At 33.8% G+C, this 21,155-nt stretch overlaps 1 protein-coding gene and 2 pseudogenes across 1 annotated transcript; 2 read left to right on the top strand and 1 right to left on the bottom strand.

Annotated features, from left to right (window-relative positions):
* Positions 1-1,236: 1,236 nt before the first annotated feature.
* On the top strand, positions 1,237-2,662 carry LOC120180115 (annotated as a pseudogene).
* A 311-nt stretch (positions 2,663-2,973) lies between these two features.
* On the bottom strand, positions 2,974-4,857 carry LOC120180107 (annotated as a pseudogene).
* Positions 4,858-11,001: 6,144 nt separating this feature from the next.
* On the top strand, positions 11,002-19,949 carry LOC120180092 (profilin-4-like). The gene is made up of 4 exons (XM_039185501.1): positions 11,002-11,018; positions 19,081-19,213; positions 19,305-19,442; positions 19,805-19,949. The coding sequence occupies exons 2-4, from the start codon at positions 19,085-19,087 to the stop codon at positions 19,937-19,939; spliced, it is 402 nt and encodes a 133-aa protein (XP_039041432.1). The 5' UTR covers positions 11,002-11,018; positions 19,081-19,084; the 3' UTR covers positions 19,940-19,949.
* Positions 19,950-21,155: the final 1,206 nt, after the last annotated feature.

Genomic DNA, 21,155 nt, shown 5'->3' with positions numbered 1-21,155 from the left:
AGAAAAAGAAAGGCATTCATGATGTAAAGAAGTGGAAACTAGAGTTTCAAAAGGCTCATTGAGAGTGATGATCTCGCCAACGTCCAACTACTTAAGCCGTCAACATCCCTTCAAAATGGAATCGCCCAATAAAAAAACTGATTTTTAGCTGAAATGATGAGTTTAGAATATATAAGTAGTCGGTACTGTTTGTAGCTTTTAATAATCGATAGACTCAATAGTATAATGTTCTACAATTTAAGGACTATTTTATAACTTTTAATAGTCGAAAGACTCAAAAAAATAATATTTTATACTCAAGGGATCATTTTTGTATTTTACCCTTTTTTTGGGAATGAATCCATGCCCTGGCTTTAGGCCAATAGCACATAGGGCATAGCCTCTTACAGTTGTGGTTGGTGACTCCTAAATGCTTCACCTTATGGAGCCATCTGCTCTAATTCAAAGTCAACCATAATTTGGTTGGACCGTATTAGCTTACATCTTCCCAGCGTCTCCTTTGATTTTCCCACTGATTTTAATTATTTCAATTTAAATTACCAACTACCATTCAAAGCATGTAATAGTCATTTTTTAAAGAAAAAAAATAAGCTTTAAGATTCATTTAGATATATTTAGTAGTATTTAACTTGTCAATAATTTCAGTAATTAAAAAAATAAATTATTAGAATTCTTAAATTCAAGTAGTTACATTTGTAATGTACGCAAATAAAGGTTAAGAAGGATTATAAATTAATACTGCTTTGTTTTCAATTTAATATTACCAACTACCATTCAAAGCATGTAATAGTCATTTTTTTAAAGAAAAAAATAAGCTTTAAGATTCATTTAGATATATTTAGTAGTATTTAACTTGTCAAATAATTTCAGTAATTAAAAAAATATTAATTTTATTAGAATTCTTAAATTCAAGTAGTTACATTTGTAATGTACGTGCAATATTAAAGGTTAAGAAGGATTATAAATTAATACTGCTTTGTAATCATTCTAAAATATTAAAAAATACATCTATAATCTTATAATAAACATATTTATTATTTAAATATGCATTTAATAAAAACTCTTATCTATATTGTTTGTTTTCTTATTTCGTCAAATAGATTATATCATAAATTTTTTAAATTAAATCAAATGAAATTAACCACACTCCAACTCGTCAGACAGAAAAGGGACCATTACATGTGAGCCTAATTTGCAGCACAACATTACAAGAAAGCTTCACGTTAGGTGTCTCACTGTCTTCATCATAGGAGGAAAAGAAGATGGGGAAGTTCTGGATCTTGGCTTTTATCCTTTGGCAGATAATTCCAACACAAGAAGCCGTCACTTTTGGTGGTGGCGTCGGCATTATATCGGCAATGCCGGCGGCAGTGGGTGGTGGCGGTGTTTGGATTGGTGGAGGAATCACCACCAACAACAACAACCCAACCATCAACCCTTTAGTGTCAAAGCTGGCACTGCTTACACTGCTCTTCAAGCATGGAAATCTGCCATCACAGATGACCCATTGGGGATTTTGAAGACTTGGGTTGGTCCGGATGTGTGTGCTTATAAAGGTGTGTTCTGTGCCGGTCTCAAGGTGCAATGGTTCCACTTGTTGCAGCCATAGATCTCAACCATGCAAATCTCCAAGGCACTCTGGTCAAAGAACTGTCTTTGCTTACAGATATTTCGATCCTCCACCTTAACAGCAACAGGTTCCATGGCACAATCCCTGAAACTTTCAAAGATATTTCATCACTTCAAGAGTTAGACCTCAGCAACAATCATTTCTCAGGTCCTTTTCCTACCGTTGTTTTGTACATTCCAAATCTTGTTTATTTGGGACCTTAGGTTCAACAGCTTCTCAGGACTCATCCCAGATGATCTGTTCAACAAAAGACTTGATGCAATCTTCCTCAACAACAACCAGTTGAAGGTGATCTCCCTCAAAATCTGGGTAATTCACCAGCCTCTGTTATAAACTTAGCCAACAACAAGTTCAGCGGGAACATCCCTGTGAGTTTTGGGTTAGCCAGTTCTAAACTGAAGGAGATTTGCTGCTTAACAACCAGTTAACAGGCTGCATTCCTGAAGGTGTAGGGCTGTTCTCGGAGATGCAAGTTTTCGATGTGAGCCGCAACTCACTGATGGGTAGTTTGCCGGACACGGTATCTTGTTTAAGTGACATCGAGGTTCTCAATTTAGCACACAACAAACTATCAGGCGAACTACTGATTAATTTGTTCGTTAAGGAGCCTTATGAATTTGACCGGTGCATACAATTTCTTCTCTGGGTTTAGCCAGGAGTGTCACAAGCTGCTCTTTAGGAACGCCGGGTTCGATTTCTCGCTAAATTGCATACCCGGGAGAGACATGCAGAGACACAACCGGAGTGCTCGGTGATCCCCGGAGGAGGATTGAGTTGTCTCAGAATTCCCTCTGCACAGCCTCTGGTTTGCGGAGCATTGCTTGGAAACTTGGCTGTTCATGTAAACTCAACATCTCATGATCTCATTATAGTGGAAATTACTAGGTTTTTTTTTGCGCATCAACAGATTGGCAATATGGTGGTCAATTTTCCCATTCATTAATAGCACAATTAAAGATTCTCTAGAGTAAAGTGAGACAAAATTGCTAAATAAATAGTCATTAAATTTGCACATCAGGAAGTGGAGTTGCAAACAATAAGCTGAAGGCAATTGCCATTTACATCTGTTTATGGTATGTAATACATTAGATTTGGCAATTTAAAGGAACGTTTTGCCACTTCAAAACCCAGGAAGTCACTCCATTGATCTCCAGTGCTCCCATGAATCCTGCAACCTCCATTTACTAGAACTGATCTCCTCTGATTTGTTACGGTCGTGGTATCCCTACATCTGAAGCTCCTCTGCACCATAACCAAATCCACATCACACATTATTGTGCTTTTAACAAGTATGGTCATTAAAACCAGAATTGAGGAAATGCTTGCTTAGAGCTTGACATACCTCAGATAAGCCCTTGCCACCCGGTATAGCCAGCGAGCTCAAGATTCTTGCTGCTGTCCTGCCTCTGATGTTCACCCCGGCCGGTAAGCACAAATATTTTGAACCTCATCTGCTTCAATGATTATACAAGTTCAAACTCGATGGAATAACTGGGGTCTTGGCTAATGCCACCCATTATCCCAACAGCTCTCATTGAAGACTTCTGATCTACATTCATCACATGATAGCCTCAGCAATTTCAATGAGTGAAAGGCACAACACAGATTAAATATCCCTTTCCATTCGAAATACACAAATAAAACATGATCCATCCTACTCAAATTTTTGCACAATCGAAGCCGAATGCCGCAATAACTCCAAACAAGAGCTGTTTCATTTCCATATTACAAGACATCACCCACCAATATTAGCAATAGACAAACAAAACTAACAACTAGGACCATAGAACATGCATGTTCTTCATCCAATTTCAAAACTCAACCAAGTCTAATGAAATCGTTTTTCGAAAGCACCCAGCAGAGTTTAATTGTCAGTAGTCAAACTCTACCACTACCGCAATTGTTTGATTATTTCAATGTCAGAATTGACATTTCGGACTTTGTTGTTTAAGCATCACAAAAATCTATCAAACCTGGATTTGTTTTGTTTAACCCGAAAATATTGATAAATGTTTCAGTTTACACTTTACACAAAATAATAAATGGAAGTCACAAGTAATCAACTTGTAAAATCCTAGGGATCTAAAGAAACATTAACCATAAGAAATTTCAGAAAAACAACATTATATTCCATTCCAGGATAGGACCCGCTTGCACGGTGAAACTCGTAAGTTTTGCACGAAAATATAACTATGGGATGAATCTAAATAAATAACTGAGATTAAAACTTTATTATTCCATTTTTCTGTAAAACTGATGATTATTCAATCACACAATCCCGCCGCACGGTGAAACTCGTAAGTTTTGCACGAAAATATTACTATGGGATGAATCTAAATAAATAACTGAGATTAAAACTTTATTATTCCATTTTTCTGTAAAACTGATGATTATTCAATCACACAATCCCGCCGCAAAGAGGGGATTTTGGATTTTACCTGGCTCAAGGGATGTATCAACCATCTTTTGATCACTATAATTAATCTATATTAAGATATATTTTACTTCCTTAAATATCAATATAAAAGGCAATGAGCACATCTATTTAATCATATAAAAGAAAGTTATCTCCCGAAGAAGAAACAGAAAGCATGTCAAGTTATGGTGGACTCGCACGCTAAATGTGAATCAAAAAAGCCCATCAATGATCAAACCTTCCATAATCTGAGTTTTTCAATACCATAAACGCGACCAAAAAGCAAAAGGAAGTGCATTTATTTCGAATCTTATCCGACACGTGGGATTAAAAAAGTAAGGAAAGGATCGATGTACATACCCGAACTCGTGATCCATATAGTAGGGCAAATTGGTCAACAACGTCTCGTCGATGTCGAAGATCCATGCGTCTTTCCCGTCGGGATCCATCTGGACGGTGGAGGCAAAAAGAGAGGGAGAAATTAGCGACGACCTCGCAGTCGGAATTTTAGCGTTTACGGTCATGTTTGACGTAGAAGATGCAACGGGATGATATTAGGGTCCAAACCCCGGCGTTATTGGTCTCGGAGGCTAAATGCCAGCTTGCACAGTAAAGGGCGTCGCCGTCACTGTTGGATCGGCTGTCGACCGTCATTGTTCTCTTCGTCGGGAACCGGATAATGTGGTCGAAAGTAGCCGAGGAGGAGGACGAGGAATACGGAGGCTAGGGTCGAGAAGCCATCGGCAGTGGAAAATAAAAATTAATTCGTAATTCGAGAGGGAGAGTTTATTCTTTATTATTCGATCTCTCCGTGGAGTGGCTATGGTCTGAAATTTCACCGTTTGTCCTTAATTTATATCATTACATCAATCATTGCTGCATAGTGTGAAACGCTGCCGTTCTGTGGGTTCTGTTTTCTTAGCCATACATTTCGTTTTCCTTTATTAGATTGTTTTCGTTTTATTGGTATATATAAGGTAGTTATACACCGCGACACTTTTAATATATAGTTAAAAAAAGTTAATATTATTAAAATTGGACCGGATCGATCGGTTCGACCGGTTGAACCGTAAATCGATGGTATGTCCGGTCTAGTTTACTTCCAAAACCAGATTAGCATAGAACCGGTAAATAACCGGAAGAATCGGTTGAAAACCGGGAAAATCGGGGTGAACCAGATAAAAATCGGCAAAACCGGTTTGAACCGTCGGTTCACTTTTTTTCTTTAAAAAAAATGAAACCAAACAACGTCGTTTGTTCAACGAGCCGAGTCAAATTTAAGTATTGTTGAGCTCGACTCGAACTCGAAAACTTTAAAAGTAAGTTCAATTCGACTAAAAAACTCACGAGCTAAAAATTATCAACTTGAAATATAATATTAAAACTTGAAATCGAAAAGGCTCGAACTCAAAAAAAAAATTTAGAAGTTCGATTGAAGCCTAAAATTTGAGCTCAATTGAAGCCTAAAATTTGAGCTCAATTGAAGCGAAAGAATAGTTCGCTTTGTGCTCATCAAAAGGCTCCATGATTTTGAATGTCAAATTACCTCTATTATTTATAGAAGTAAGTTGGGATGTTATTCTATGTTTCTTAGCCATGTAAGATTGTTTTGTTCTCATATTTTTACTCTTTAAACTTTTGGGATACTCTTCTATGTTTCTTAGCCATGTGGGATTATTTTTTTTTAAACAATTAAACCAAATGACATCATTTGTTATGATTTTTTTAAACCGCAATTTTATTTTTTGATTATAGTTAATTATTTATTATTTAATATGTTTTACCTTAAATATATGTTATAGTTGATTTGAATCATTTGTTTCACTTGTTTATGGTTTTCATTTATATGTTATGACTTGTGATATTTTATACCTTTTAATATTGTAAACTTTAAAAAGTTACATATATATAATATGTTTTGAATATTATGTAAAATTAAAAAATATATTATTTTATATAAAATCCGGTTCAACCGCGGTTGAACCCGGTTGAACCGCGGTTGAACCCGATTGAACCGCGGTTGAACTCGGTTGAACCAGTGAACCAGTACCTTCACCGGTTCAATGTCCGGTCCGGTTTTGAAAACATTGAAAAAAGTATTATCGGTTTTGTTATTAATAATAATAAGATTGGTAAAAATACTTAAAATATTATTATTTTTTACTTAAAACATTTATGCTTTTAACATTTCTGCTAAAGTGCTCAATAATAACAAAATCAGTAGCGCTTTACCGATTTTGGTAAAATGCCAAATAATAATAAAATCGGTATAAATAATAATATTTCTGATAATTTTTTACCGATTTTGATTATTTAAATAATAACAAATCCGGTAGCGCCTTTTTTTAGCCGTATATTAAGGCTGTCGCATGTGATCATTTCCCTGTAAGGAGCCCATTGCTCTCGATGAGGTTATTATAGGGTTAACTATATAAACGATCCTTAACTTCTAATATTTTATATTTGGTCCCTGTACTTTTAAAACTTATAATACAATTATTGTATTTTACTTTACTTCATCGTTATTATCGGTTGTCATTAAAAAAAATGGGCATGATACGTGTCGCAACCGTTTTTGGGTGGGTCTGAAATTGGGCTTCGACTTAAATAGAACACGTTAGATTCGCCGATCATTCAAAAAATATTTAGGTTGATCGGACACCATCTTACCTGATCTGCGTTTTACCAGAAATATATCGGATTCGGCAGTCGGTTACAGTCAAGGAAGAATTAGCACCCTTGAACTGCTCTTTTGGTACCATTTAATTTTGTCTTAATTACGAAAAATTAAAATTTCGATTCAAATTACTCACTTTTGATTGGTTAAAGTTGTCCCTAAAAAGTCAACTAACTATTAAATGGTAAAATAAAAAAATGTTAAAATAAATGAAAAACAAATTAAAAACACCAATATTAAAAGTGAAAAGCAATAAAATAAAATTAAATTAAATTAAGAAAATATTAAAACAAAAAACGAATAAACTAAAAAAATGGTAAATTTTAAAAGAGAGAAAAAAAGAAGAAAAAATATTAAAAGGAAGAAAAATGTTTAAAAAATGCTAAAAAAACAAATAAAAAAGGACCGAATTGAATTAATTATATTTATGGCTTGAATTAATATTAGAAAGTGATTTGCCAAAGAAACAAAAGTTAGGGATTAAATCGTAAAATATAACAAAATAACGAAGAAAAAATGGTAAATTTAAAAGAGAGAAAAAAAGAAGAAAAAGTATTAAAAGGAAGAAAAAATGTTTAAAAAATGCTAAAAAAACAAATAAAAAGGACCGAATTGAATTAATATATTTATGGCTTGAATTAATATTAGAAATGATTTGCCAAAGAAAACAAAAAGTTAGGGGATTAAATCGTAAAATATAACAAATATAACGAAGGATCAAATTGAAATAATTAAAAATTCGGAGGCAAAATTGAAATAGGTGACCAAAATGAATTACACATCAAAACTTGAGGGTCTGCAGAAATAATTTAACTATCCTATTTGCACAAAGGTCCCTCGACTATAAATAGCTAAAAAAAACCTAAAAATATCATTTTTACACATTCCCTAAAAACAAATTCTCTCAAACCTTCAAAAACCTCTCAACTTTCCCCATCCAGCCAAGGGCCGGTCACCGCTCCGGCCGCCGCGTTCCTTCCTCTCTGACGATGCTCCTTTCGCTTTCCTCGAAATGTTTCCGGCGATCTTCGAGGAAAATATTTGGTTCTTTATTGTGTATTTCTTTCTTGTTTTCTCTGTGTGTTGTTATGTTTGTGGTTTACTATTGTGGTCCGATCTTGTGGTTAATGCTCCGGTGAGGCCCCTTTTATAGCCTTTGAGGGGTTTATTTCCCTTGAATCAGGTGTTATAGTCTTGATTTCGACGGGATTATGGCCGATTCTCTCGGCATGTAGTTGCTAAAAAATGGGGGAGGTTTTCCCCTCCGGTCTGTTCGGATTTTGTTCCGATTTGATCTCCGAGCTCACCGGGATTTTCTGTTTTGGACGCGTATTGCTCCCTTACCGGCGCGTGATCCTCACGCGCCATACGTGACTCTTGATGTCTTGACCGTGTGGCGTTGGTGTCTATAATTAAAAACCCTAATTTCCTTTTGGGCTGAGTCAGCCCCCCTGACCGGGTTTGCTGGGCCAAGCTTACGCGATTGGGCTCCTTGCTGGACTATTGGACTCCGAATTTGGACTAAAAATAAGAAAAAATAAAAATAAACAAGTAAATAAAATAAAAATGGAAAATAGAAAAAAATAAAAATAAAATAATAATATGTATATATGTCGAAAAATGCATTTCCAAAACTATATGTTTTCAAAAAATCATTTTAAAAAACTACATGTTTTCAAAAAATCATTTTAAAACCTTATATTATATGTTTTCAAAAATATTTTTAAAAAATATGTTTTTAAAACTATATTATATATGTTTTCAAATATATTTTAAAAACTATATATTATATACATTTTCAAAAATATGTTTTTAAAACCATATTATATATATATATATATATTCTAAAACCGTTTTCAGAACTATATAATATATACTTTCAAAAAAATGTTTTCAAAACTATATAATATATATTTTCAAAAATTGTTTTCAAAAAGTATAAATTATACGTTTTCAAAAACCGTTTTCTAAAAACTATATATTATATTTTTTCAAAAACATTTTCAAAAACTATACTATATTAATACATATACTAAATAGGCCCCAGAAGAAAATGGGTGTCTACAGCATCCCCTCTTTGTCCTTTTTCTTGTAACAAAAAATAAGACAAAGATAAAATGACACAAATTTTCATTCGGTATGAAGTGGTCTCTGAGTCTAATATCCTCCCTTGTGGAGTTGAAAATTGACACCGATATTGCAATTAGGAACAACTCCCTGTCAAAATATAGTTGTGGATGACTCCTCCGTCGCGAAGTCGAGTCAGTCTTGAAATGATATTATGAAATTGAAACCGTAGTTTGGAATTTGAATCGAAAGGTGGCTTCTTGTTGCCAAATGGTAATCGACCTTGGTCCTCTTCTCGGTTTAAAGACCTCGGCTTGAAAATTCAACCGAAAAGTAGCTCATCGATCCTGCCATATGGTTGATAGGCCCTTGAGCGGAATCGAATCGAACTTGAAAGTTTTCGTTAACAGATAGCTTTTCTCGACTTAAGCTATGATGTACTAGGCTAAGAGATTGCACCAGATCTTCTTCTTGACTTAAAGACCTCGGCTTAAACTTTAACCGGAAAATAGTTCCTTGTTGTCATCGAGCTGAATGGAATCAAAATCGAAGGTTTTTGTTGACAGATAACCCTTCTCGCCTTGAGCTATGATGTAAATTTGATATGCTCTTGAGCTGAATGTAATCGAACTCGAAGGTTTTCGCTGACAGATAGGCCTTATCACCTTGAGATATGTTGTAAATTTGATATGCTGTAAATTTGATATGCTCTTGAGTTGAATGTAATCGAACTCGAAGGTTTTTGTTGACAGATAGCCCTTCTCGCCTTGAGCTATTATGTAAATTTGATATGCCATTGAGGTGAATGTAATCGAACTCGAAGGTTTTTGTTGACAGATAACCCTTCTCGCCTTAAGCTATGTTGTAAATTTGATATGCCCTCGAGCTGAATATAATCGACCTCGAAGGTTTTTGTTAACAGATAGCCCTTCTCGCCTTGAGCTATGCTGTAAATTTGATATGCCATTGAGCCGAATGTAATCGAACTTGAAGGTTTTTATTGGCAGGTAACCCTTTTCGCATTGATCTATGCTGTAAATTTGATATGCCCTTGAGCAAAATGTAATCAAACTTGAAGGTTTTTATTGACAGATAACCCTTCTCGCATTGATCTATGCTGTAAATTTGATATGCCCTTGAGCAAAATGTAATCGAACTTGAAGGTTTTTTGATAGATAGCCCTCCTCACCTTGAGCTATGCTGTAAATTTGATATGCCCTTGAGCTGAATGTAATCGAACTCAAAGGTTTTTGTTGACAGATAGCTCTTCTAGCCTTGAGCTATGCTGTAAATTTGACATGCCTTTGAGCTGAATGTAATTGAACTTGAAGGTTTTCATTGACAGATAACCCTTCTCGCCTTGAGCTATATTGTAAGTTTGATATACCCTTGAGCTGAATGTAATCAAACTCGAAGGTTTTTGTTGACAGATAGCCCTTGCTGCCTTGAGCTAAGCTGCGAATAGTTTCTTTAAGTAAAGAATGACTCCCCTTCACGGGTCTAAGCTGGTCATAATTCTTTAGATGACTCCCCTTCACGGGAAATCCAAGTGTTATATTCTGTCAGCCGGATATCATCCGTCGTGGGGTTGAAATCTGGCTTGAAAATGTTAACTGGAAACTAGCCACTCGTCGTTGAGTTAAGCTGAACTGGATCTGTTCTGAATTATCTCTCGACCCCGTTTGAAGTTGATTCTAAGATCTACCGATCTTTTAATATGTCAAGCTGGTTTTAGGTGTAGCTCCCTACTGCTGAGTTAAGCAACCACCATCGATCATTTTTTTGAAGGTGCTTTTGAATCAAGTATCTTTCATCTTGAAGTTAAAACATGACTCTAAAGCTGCAAAAATTATGTATGTGAAAAATGATAAATGTAATGCTCTTAAGTTTGTCTAAGATGTATGCAACATGAATTAGTTCGTGTTTTATCTTCTTAATGGAGCCTCATTTTTGTCTGCTGGTATTGTCCTTGGAATTGACCATGCCCCATTTTTTTCTCGGGTTACTGACAATGTCACAAGGGAGTGTTACAAGTTCTATTTGGTCTCTCGTACTATTTGCTTTCAAGAGTGTGAAATGCTTCATTATTCTGTCATTTTTTATTCTTTCTTCAATAGAGGCAAAAGGAGCCTCACCAACTTCAAGGACCTTTCACATTTGAGACTGTCATGTTTGAAAATATTTTTCTCTTTTCTTTTATTTTAGGAAAAGAAAAAAAAAGATTTTATAGAGTATTCCCCTTAATTCAGGCTCACAATCAAATCATATCATAAACATGAGTTCAAAGAATATTAAAAGAATCAATAGCTCTTTAATGCTTTCAGAGTTATAGCTCTTTGACAAGTATCCAAATTCATGAGTTGGCTTCTTATTTTCTAAGGTTTCAGCCATCAAAATGTCATTTCTTTCTCGGCCCTTTTGAACATTGCAACATGCCCCTATTTCTTGGCTTATTAATTTAATCGGATGCAGATAAACTTACACAACTAGCATAATCAACTACTAGACCTTCTATTTCAGTTCTTTGAAATCTTCCATTTGTTCAAGCTTCATAGACTCCTCTAACAAAGGCAGTACCAAAATATCGATCTAAAAATAAAATTCCTGAGTGTTATGTGAAATTTACAATAACAGGTGTTCCTTAACTCCCTTAGTCTATCTTTACCGAAACTCCTTATTTAGATAAATTTGATTTAATTTTCCATTGTCCAACTAGCTAAATTTAGCTTTATTGTAATTTGCCTTTATCAGGCTAGCTGAATCTTATCCATAAAGCCGGGGCGATTAACTAATTGTTCTAGAGGGACAACTCAAGCTTTATTGTATATACATTATAATCACCTTTATCAGCTAGTTGAATCTTATCCATAAAGCCGAGTTGTTTAACCAATTGCTCTAGAGGGACAACTCAAGCTTTATTGTATAATATTATAATCTTAGTATACGGATCCAAATTCTTAAGTTTGTCAAGAAGAACTTATGATAGTCTAGGTGTTGTTGAAAGTCAGAAAATCTCATCTTTAGAGTTCAATTTCCAAGCAACTGACCTAAACTAGATTCACCTACTCGACTATTCCATCTGTAAAGATCATGATCATCATTGAACGTCCTCAACAAAAGTATAGTAATGTCATATGCAAGGGATGCCTCGTGTTGTCCGCTCCTATGCATACCTAATACCAAGCCTCTTGTTCATTCCCTTATGAGAGGAGAAGGCTATATCGGTTCTTGCAAGAGAAGGGTTTGGTGCTAGAGTCTATCTTCTGGGGTAAGGTCAAGATCCTTATTTTATCAAATTTTAATCATGTCACTTTGTCAAAGATCTATAACAGAGTTTTTTAATTCATTTGATATTCAAAGAATTTCAAGTTGTAAATTTGATTCAATGCTCACCATCTTTAAAGCAACATAAATTTATTTAAACATTCTTACAAAAAATTGAGAAAAGATGAAAAACTAATTCAAACAAAATACTGCAAATGGAATAAAGCCTCATTAGGATGCCCCATTATTCCTAGAATGTTGAGTGTTTAATTGGATTAGGGCCTTCATCTATATTTGCTCCTCATTTCTCGATCATTTCACTTGCCTTGACTCCTTTTGATGTACCCTTAGACGCACAAATTTCTGCTTCGGGAGTGTCCTTGCTTTCATCCCTTTTTTATGAGTCATCTCTTGTTAGTTAATGTGAATGTAATGAGAAAAAAAGAAAAATAATGTGAAATATGCAAGAATGCATGATGTATGAAGTTTCGAGACACTGATCCAAAAGCGTGTCTATTATTATAAATAATCTTTATTGGGACAAAAAGTGTTATTTCTTAAGAGACAAAATCATCTTAAAGGTGTATTCTGACTAAGTCTTCTAGACCCCGAATAGCTTCTAACAGGTTGACAAATCTTCTGCCTTCGTCTATCACCAGTTGAATACCCTGTCGAACTGCCCCGACTTCTCTGGCTAAACCGTGCAAGTGATGAGCTACTTTTTGTACTTGCTCCAAGAAGTCTCGAATGACTGCATCTTTGGCTTTCACTCTCTGCTGAGTCTGTTCCCTAACGGAAACGCCATTGGAGCCCTCTATCGATAGGAACTATCTGAAGTTCATTGGCTTGTTTCTTGAATTCGTCAACAATAGTCTCCAATTTCAGCTATCGCTTTACCATCTTGTGTTTGTTGTCTTTGAAGGGACTCTCCAGGTCAGTAACATTTTTCTCGTCTTGCCCCTGTAACCTTTGCCAACCCATTTTTGAAAAGTTAACTTTTGATGTGCTTGGTATAAATCCCGGTCCATTATGAGTCCTTCATAATGCAGCAGAGTGATATACTCTTCGATTGTGGGCACCATGTCTTCTCGATTGAATGTGACACCTAGTTGCCTTGCAGACTGTCTCTCATTTTCTTTCTGAGTCTTTTCTGACCATAGTCAGACCTCTGCATTTTTCATCTCTTGTATTACAACCCCTTTGTCCATTAATGCAAACCATTTACATTTAACAAACATGTTTTTATGGATCAACACCTCTTTTGAATGATGTAAATGATAAAAATAAAATGAAAGAGAACAAAAATGAAAAGAGTTAGTGAGGTAAGGATAATAATCAAAACAATAATGAAAATAAAAAGTTCTACCCCACATGATATCTAACCAACATGCTTTAATTCTTACCTATATATGTTTTCTACCCCACAAGCTATTTTTAAGCAAATCCTAACTGCATATTTGTCTAGTTCACATGCTTTGAACATAAAGTAAAATAGGAGATAATTCAAGCATCCTAGGGTTTGAAATGAAGTTTTGGGGTGAGCTCTAACTCTTTGTAGTCTCCCGATTTATGTTATAAAGAAAGGTACCCGAGTTATCCTTACTGGTGCCCCCTTGGGCTTGCCAGTCCCTCAGTTCTAATCCCATTACAAGCTTATGTGGACCAAATTAAACTCGATAGGATATATTCCCTTATGCCCATACGGAGAATAAATTCGCACGAAGACATAAGGTATATGAATCCCGAAGGTTATTTGCTAGGCCCATACAGAGAATAAATTCCCACGAAGGCATCGCTTTCATCTCCACTTAAGAAAGGTTCGGAGCTCGGGTATAGAGCCAGAGATGAAAACTTTTTCAAAAATCTGAAATCATTCAAAAAACGTCAGTAAAACTATTTACTTAAAAATAATCAAAGGTAAATACTTAGAATCAAATAAATAAATTAAAACTTAAATTTGTTATTTTCACTTAAAAAGATAACCAAAAATTAATTCTGGCCTGACTCACTTACCTTTCCCCAGTGGAGTCGCCAAGCTGTCGCAACTGTCTTTCGGGTGGGCTCGGAATTGGGCTTCGGCTTAAATAGAACACGTTAGAGTCGCCACCGATTATTCAATAATATTTAGGTTGATTGGACACCATTTTACATGATATGCGTTTTACCAGAAATATGTCGGATTCGGGAGTCGGTTACAGTCAAGCTTCCCTTTCGATACCATTTAATTTGTCGGTTTTCTTAATTGCAAAACATTGAAATTTAAATTGAAATTTAAAATTTCGATTCAAATTACTCACATTTGATTGGTTAAAGTTGTCCCTAAAAAGTCAAAATAAATATTAAATGGTAAAATAAAAAAGGTTAAAATAAATGAAAAATTTAATACACCAATATTAAAAGTGAAAAGCAATAAAATAAAATAAAATAAATTAAATAAAAATAAAATTAAGGAAATATTAAAAAACGAATAAACTAAAAAAATGTTAAATTTTAAAAGAGAGAAAAAAAGAAGAAAAAAATATTAAAAGGAAGAAAAATGTTTAAAAAATGCTAAAAAACAAATAAAAAAGGACTGAATTGAATTAATTATATCTTTATGGCTTGAATTAATATTAGAAAGTGACCTGCTAAAGAAAACAAAAAGCTAGGGGATTAAATCGTAAAATATAACAAATATAACGAAGGATCAAATTGAAATAATTGAAAATTTGGGGGCAAAATTGAAATAGGTGACCAAAATGGGTTACACATCAAAACTTGAGAGGTTGCGGAAATAATTTAACTATCTCCTATTTGTACAAAGGTCCCTTGGCTATAAATAGCCAAAAAACCAAAAAAAATATCATTTTTTACCCATTCCTTAAAAAAATATTTTCAAACCTCCAAAAAATCTCTTAACTCTCCCCATCCGGCTAAGGGCTGACCACCGCTGTGCCGTCGCGTTCCTTCCTCTCCGACGATGCTCCTTTTGCTTTCCTCGAAATGTTCCCGTCGATCTTCGAGGGAAATATTTGGGTTTTTTGTTGTGTATTTCTTAGCTTGGTTTTCTCTGTGTGTTGTTGCTATGTCTTTTTGGTTTACTGTTGTGGTTTGATCTTGTGGTCAATGCTCCGGTGAGGCCCCTTTTTATAGTGTTCGAGGGGGTTTATTTCCCTTGAATCAGGTGTTGTAGTCCCGATTTCGACGAGATTGTGACCGATTCTCTCGGCATGTAGTTGCTAAAAAAATGGGGGAGGTTTTCCCCTCCGGTCTGTTCGGATTTTGTTCCGATTTGTTCTCCGAGCTCACCAGAATTTCCTATTTTGGACGGTATTGCTCCCTTGCCGGCGCATGATACTCACGCGACATACGTGACTCTTGATTTCTTGACTGTGCGGTGCTGGTGTCTATAATTAGAAAGCCTAGTTTCCTTTTGGGGTGGGTTAGGCCCCCTGACCGGGTTTACTGGGCCAGACTTACCCGGTTGGGCTCCTTGCCTCCTTGCTGGACTATTGGACTCCAAATTTGGACTGAAAATAAGGAAAAAATAAAAAAAATAAGTAAATAAAATAAAAATGAAAATGAAAATTAGAAAATAAAATAAAATAATAATATGTATATATGTCGAAAAATGCATTTCTAAAACTATATGTTTCCAAAAAAATCATTTTAAAAAACTATATGTTTTCAAAAATCATTTTAAAACTTTATATTATATGTTTTCAAAAATATTTTAAAAAACTATATATTATATGTTTTCAAAAAAAATATGTTTTCAAAACTATATATTATATGTTTTCAAAAAAATATGTTTTCAAAACTATATTATATACGTTTTCAAAAATATTTTAAAAACTATATACATTTTCAAAAATATGTTTTCAAAACCATATATATATATATATATTCTAAAACCGTTTTCAAAACTATATAATATATACTTTCAAAAAATGTTTTCAAAACTATATAATATATATATATTCAAAAATTGTTTTCAAAAAGTATATATTATACGTTTTCAAAAAACGTTTTCTAAAAACTATATATTATATTTTTTCAAAAATATTTTCAGAAACTATACTATATTAATACATATACTAAATAGGTCCCAGACGAAAATGGGTGTCTACAATACGTTAAAGTCTTTTTCTTTCTCCTAAAATTTGTAAGTTTATTAAACTTATCTTCTTTCTTTCTTTTTTTGAAACATAAACTTATCTTCTTTCAAATTGATGGTGGTAGTTTTTTGTTGTTGTTAAAATATTTGAGTGTTAATAAAATTAGTGAATATTTATTATTCTGTTAGCAATTCAGTTAGATGGTTAGTAGATTGTTAGAACGCTATATAAGCCTATCAATGTAATGGACTAAATAAGGCTTTAGTAATCAATTCATATTCAGTAAATAATTCTAATCCCTATTTCCTTGTATTTGCATTGTTTGGTTGTCTCCGTTTATTGCTGTCATTCAGCAGTGTCCGGCCACCGTGCCGGTGGCTATATATTTCGACATTTGTCATCATTATTAATGTCATGAACACTAGACAATGATCATATAAGTGAAAAAGAGACTGATGAAAAAAATAGAATTTTTTAAGGAAGAATATTTTAATGTGTTTAAATTTATTAATTATAAACTGTCCAAACACTATAATATAAATCGGTTATCGGTTAATATATTCTTGTTATTCAGCTATAACTTGCATATTGCTTGCTTGTTGGTTATGTTATTGTATTAGTTATGTAGGTATATACCATGAAATTTAGCACCCTTTGAGTTTAGCCCACCATATGGTATTACTAGAGTCTAGCTGTGTATTACTGTACGAGGAAAATTCTTTGTTTGGTTTCATGTACAAGTTCACAGATAAATTGAGTTCCAATATTGAAGGAAACAGTATATTTTTACTTCTTAATAGTATCAACAATAGATTATCTTAATTATTTTTTTATTAAGTTATGATCATTACAAAGGTAATATTTGTTTAAAGTACTTTCAATAATCTGATAATGAACGATCAATTATCCTTGTAGTCATTAGCTATGAAGCACGGGAACAATTCGGAGACGACTGGAGTACGTACTAGGGAGGTGCTACAGTGGTAGCGTACAACTGATCGAATTCGGAGACGGTAAAAACTTATTTAGGGAAGTTTTGGGAACATCCTTAGGGGTAATTTTGACTACAATAGGTTGCTTATCCTCTGCTCGGTGACTCAAATAGGCAAATGAGCATCGATGTGTTTCGTGGGATCGAAATCACCATCCATCACAACATTTTTAACCCTTTCAACTCTTTATCCACATTAGGGGAAGAAGGAGAAAAAAAGGTAAATTTTCAATGAATTTGAATGGTTACCTTTTTTGCGTGGGACAGTTCTTCCCCGACGATACAGATCGGCTCGATGAGTTAATAGACTTAATTGGCGATTACGAAATTGGTGCGTCCAAGGTTTTGTTGGTTGTAACGAGGAACTCCGCCAATCAAGGTTTCAAGGTTTGTGAAAAGGAAGAAGAAGCGGCCGTGGGGAGAAAGAAGAGTTAGAATAGCATTTAAAGAATTTTTGGTATAATTTTCAATTGATCCCTGATCTTTCTAAGGCTTTCAAATCTGGCAACAAGGTTTTCAGTATTTTCAAATTAGATACTAAAATTAATTTAGGGATTTGGAAAAAAAATTCTCAAATTTTAAAATTTTAATTAAGGTTAAATTAGGATGTTACACCAATTTTCTATGAAGTATTGACATTATTTATGTTTTTTTACGTCTATTTATAGTTTTTAATTTTTTTATATGTCGTACCCTTGCCGTCCCCCTACCCTGTAATTTTAGAAATTGTTGTTTCCCATCCCCGTCCCCGTCCTCATATCCGTATCCGTATCAATGCAACATAGTTGTTAGTACTCAAACTCATGACTCCTAAAAACAATAATGATTCCTTTAATCATCTACATAGTTTTGTTCATGATATTTTTTATTCAAATGAAAAGGTATTACAAAGATAATTCTTTCAAATATAAACTATTTGCGGTGAAAAAATATAAACTATTTATATTATTAAAGTAATAGTAAAATAAATTGAATCAAAACTCGATTCATATTACATATAATAATAATAAAAAATAATGTAACTTCATTAGTAAATTTTTTACTTGGATGAAAGAAATATATATAATTCTAATTCTTTCATGAATATAAAATAGATGATGTTACGGAACATAATTAGGAATGACAACGTACGGGGTTTTATTTTTGGTCCACTTGATCTAATTTAAAATTTGATGTTTCCTACTCATATTTAATTAATTAAGCACTTTAAGAAAGTTTTATCCGATCCAAAATTTCTAAAATCAAAACTCGTACTTATATTATATATATAATTCATATTTATTAAATAAAATAAAGACCTACTTGAAAGAAAGAATATTATTACAATTATTTCTAAATATATAAAAGATAATTATATTATTATATCGGGCCAGATTAAAATTTTTATCCTAAATTCTAACATGATCAAATCACACCATAAAAAATTTGATCCGATATAATTTGAACTCAAACTTTTAAAATAAAAAACCAATATAGTTAAATCAAGTCAAATTTGAGTGAAATGATCCTTCCTAAACCCAACTAAAGAAACAGGGTCCAAGTTATTGGACCAATGATGCAATTGGATAAAGAGAATGATAAAATTTAAATTGTAATATTTCTTTGAAAAAAATATTACATTTTTAAACCTATTTACGTTTAAAAAAAATAAAATTATTAAATTTAATAAGGGTTAGGCGTTTGGATGTGCTAAAATAAAGGGCGAGGTGAATGGTAGTAAAGAAATGAAGCAAAACGCATGGCTAACAACACATCAAAACTTGTTCAAATTCCTTCTTCCTTTCCTTCTTTATCGTTCCCAATGCCATAATTCCTTCTTCCTTTCCTTCTTTATCGTTCCCAATGCCATTTTCACACTCCCCATAAACAACTTAAAAGACGAGCCCCACACCATCTCTCAGTAAAACAAAAATAAACCAACTTACACAACAACAAACAAAACATGTCGTGGCAAACTTACGTAGACGAGCACTTGATGTGCGACATCGAGGGCCAGAACCAGCACCTTACCGCCGCAGCTATCATCGGCCATGACGGCAGTGTTTGGGCCAAGAGCGCCAAGTTCCCCGACGTACTCATCATATTCATTACAAACCCTTCCTTTCATTTCTTTTTCTGATTTGATTTGATTTGATTTGATCTGATTCTTTTGTTACTTACAGTTGAAGGGTAATGAGATCAGTGACATCATGAAAGACTTCGACTCACCTGGCTACCTCGCCCCGACCGGCTTACACCTCGGCGGTGTCAAGTATATGGTCATCCAAGGTGAGCCCGGTGTTGTTATCCGTGGCAAAAAGGTAATGTTGTCACTTCAATTATGACTTTGTGGTAATATACAATGTCAAACGTAAGATTTTTAAAGGGTATTACCATCCGATAGTCTCTCGGTCCATCCCGATGATATGTAGTGGCAGATGTATATTGGTTTCAGTGTGGACACGTGTTCACTTTAAATTTTCGAGAATTCAAATTTTCTTCTTTAAACTCAGTTTTTTCTCTTAATATATATACATGTGTGTGCGCGCTTTGAAATTTTATCGTATCTATTTAGATATAAAAAATTTATATTATTAATATACCTATGCCCACCCTCAACAAATTTTCTAAATCGCCACTGATGATATGGATTATGAGTCCGAATGATTTTGGTGTGGTGCAGGGATCGGGAGGGATCACGATCAAGAAAACGGCACAGGCGCTTATATTCGGGGTCTATGATGAACCAGTGACTCCAGGACAATGCAACCTGGTTGTGGAGAGGCTGGGAGATTATCTTGCTGATCAGGGCCTGTAGTGCACCTACCGGATCAATATTTTCTTTTTTGCCGATTAAGTTTTGGGTTTCTATGTAATTTGCATCTTCTCCCACTAATAATTCAAATAATCCAAATTTTCAATCTAAAATCCTACGATAACCTTTAATTTTACTTATTTTTAGTCTATTTTTCAATGATATTTAAAACGTAATTGATATACTTTTAGTCTATAAAATTGGGGTAAAGCACACAAATGATTCATCGATTATAGGGTGATGTTTTATTTAATCACTCGACTATTAAAAGTTACAAAATAGTCTTCCGACTATATGATGTTACTTGTTGAGTCTCCCGACTATTAATAGTTACAAAATGGTCACCTTACTATTCATAGTGTTTCAAACTTATCATTTTCCGTTAAAAAAATGACGATATTCTAAGCTGAACGTTAACTTGTTGGTTTTGATATGATAAAATTTGATCACAGAATCTCAAACGACTATCATATGACAATCATTATGTTAACGTCTAGGTCCAACTCAAACAACCTTCTTAACGGAAAAGTAGGAGTTTGGAACATAATAAATAGTAAGGTTATCATTTTGTAACTGTAAATAGTTGAACAACTTAATAAAATAATACTCTATAGTCGAAGAACCATTTGTTTACTTTACCCTAACAATTATTGTTATTGAATTAGTTGAACGTTCCTCGATGGTTAATTGACGTTAATTACATAGATGCCACTTCATCTAGAACATGACTCAATGAAAAGTACCTAGAGATTGATTAATATATAAGAAACACTTGAGAAATCTAAGGGGAAAAAAGATAATATGTCATTTGAAAATATTTCAATATTGAAAGTGAAATTATTTTTTTATATTGACAGAATAGCAGATAATAATTATAATATTAATTTTCATCTAAAATAAAATTATTTTAACATTTTCATTGAGTTGTGACTAGTGTCTATTTTGTGTACATTTTATGCTTAAATACTCATATTTATGTTTATTGCTTATTTGGACTTTTTTACATGATTTCTATGCAGGGCAATAACTTCTGGAAAATATGCTTAAAAGACTTGAAAACTACACTTTTTGTTCAGGAATCAAGGTTGGAAGAGTGGGCATGAATTTAGGCATGAAATGTTGTCGTGGAAATGAGTTAGCAGCTTCTAGAAGGTCCAGTTAGTAGCGTCCAATCAGAAATTCTAGAAGGTGGATGGACGGCTGGAGCATTTCAAGCATT

The sequence above is a fragment of the Hibiscus syriacus genome, unplaced genomic scaffold (assembly GCF_006381635.1).
Source record: "Hibiscus syriacus cultivar Baekdansim isolate YM2019G1 unplaced genomic scaffold, ASM638163v2 tig00112490_pilon, whole genome shotgun sequence".
NCBI lineage: Eukaryota > Viridiplantae > Streptophyta > Magnoliopsida > Malvales > Malvaceae > Hibiscus > Hibiscus syriacus.
The sequence above is the reverse complement of the archived record's forward strand: the minus strand, read 5'-3'. Positions and strand labels throughout refer to the sequence as shown.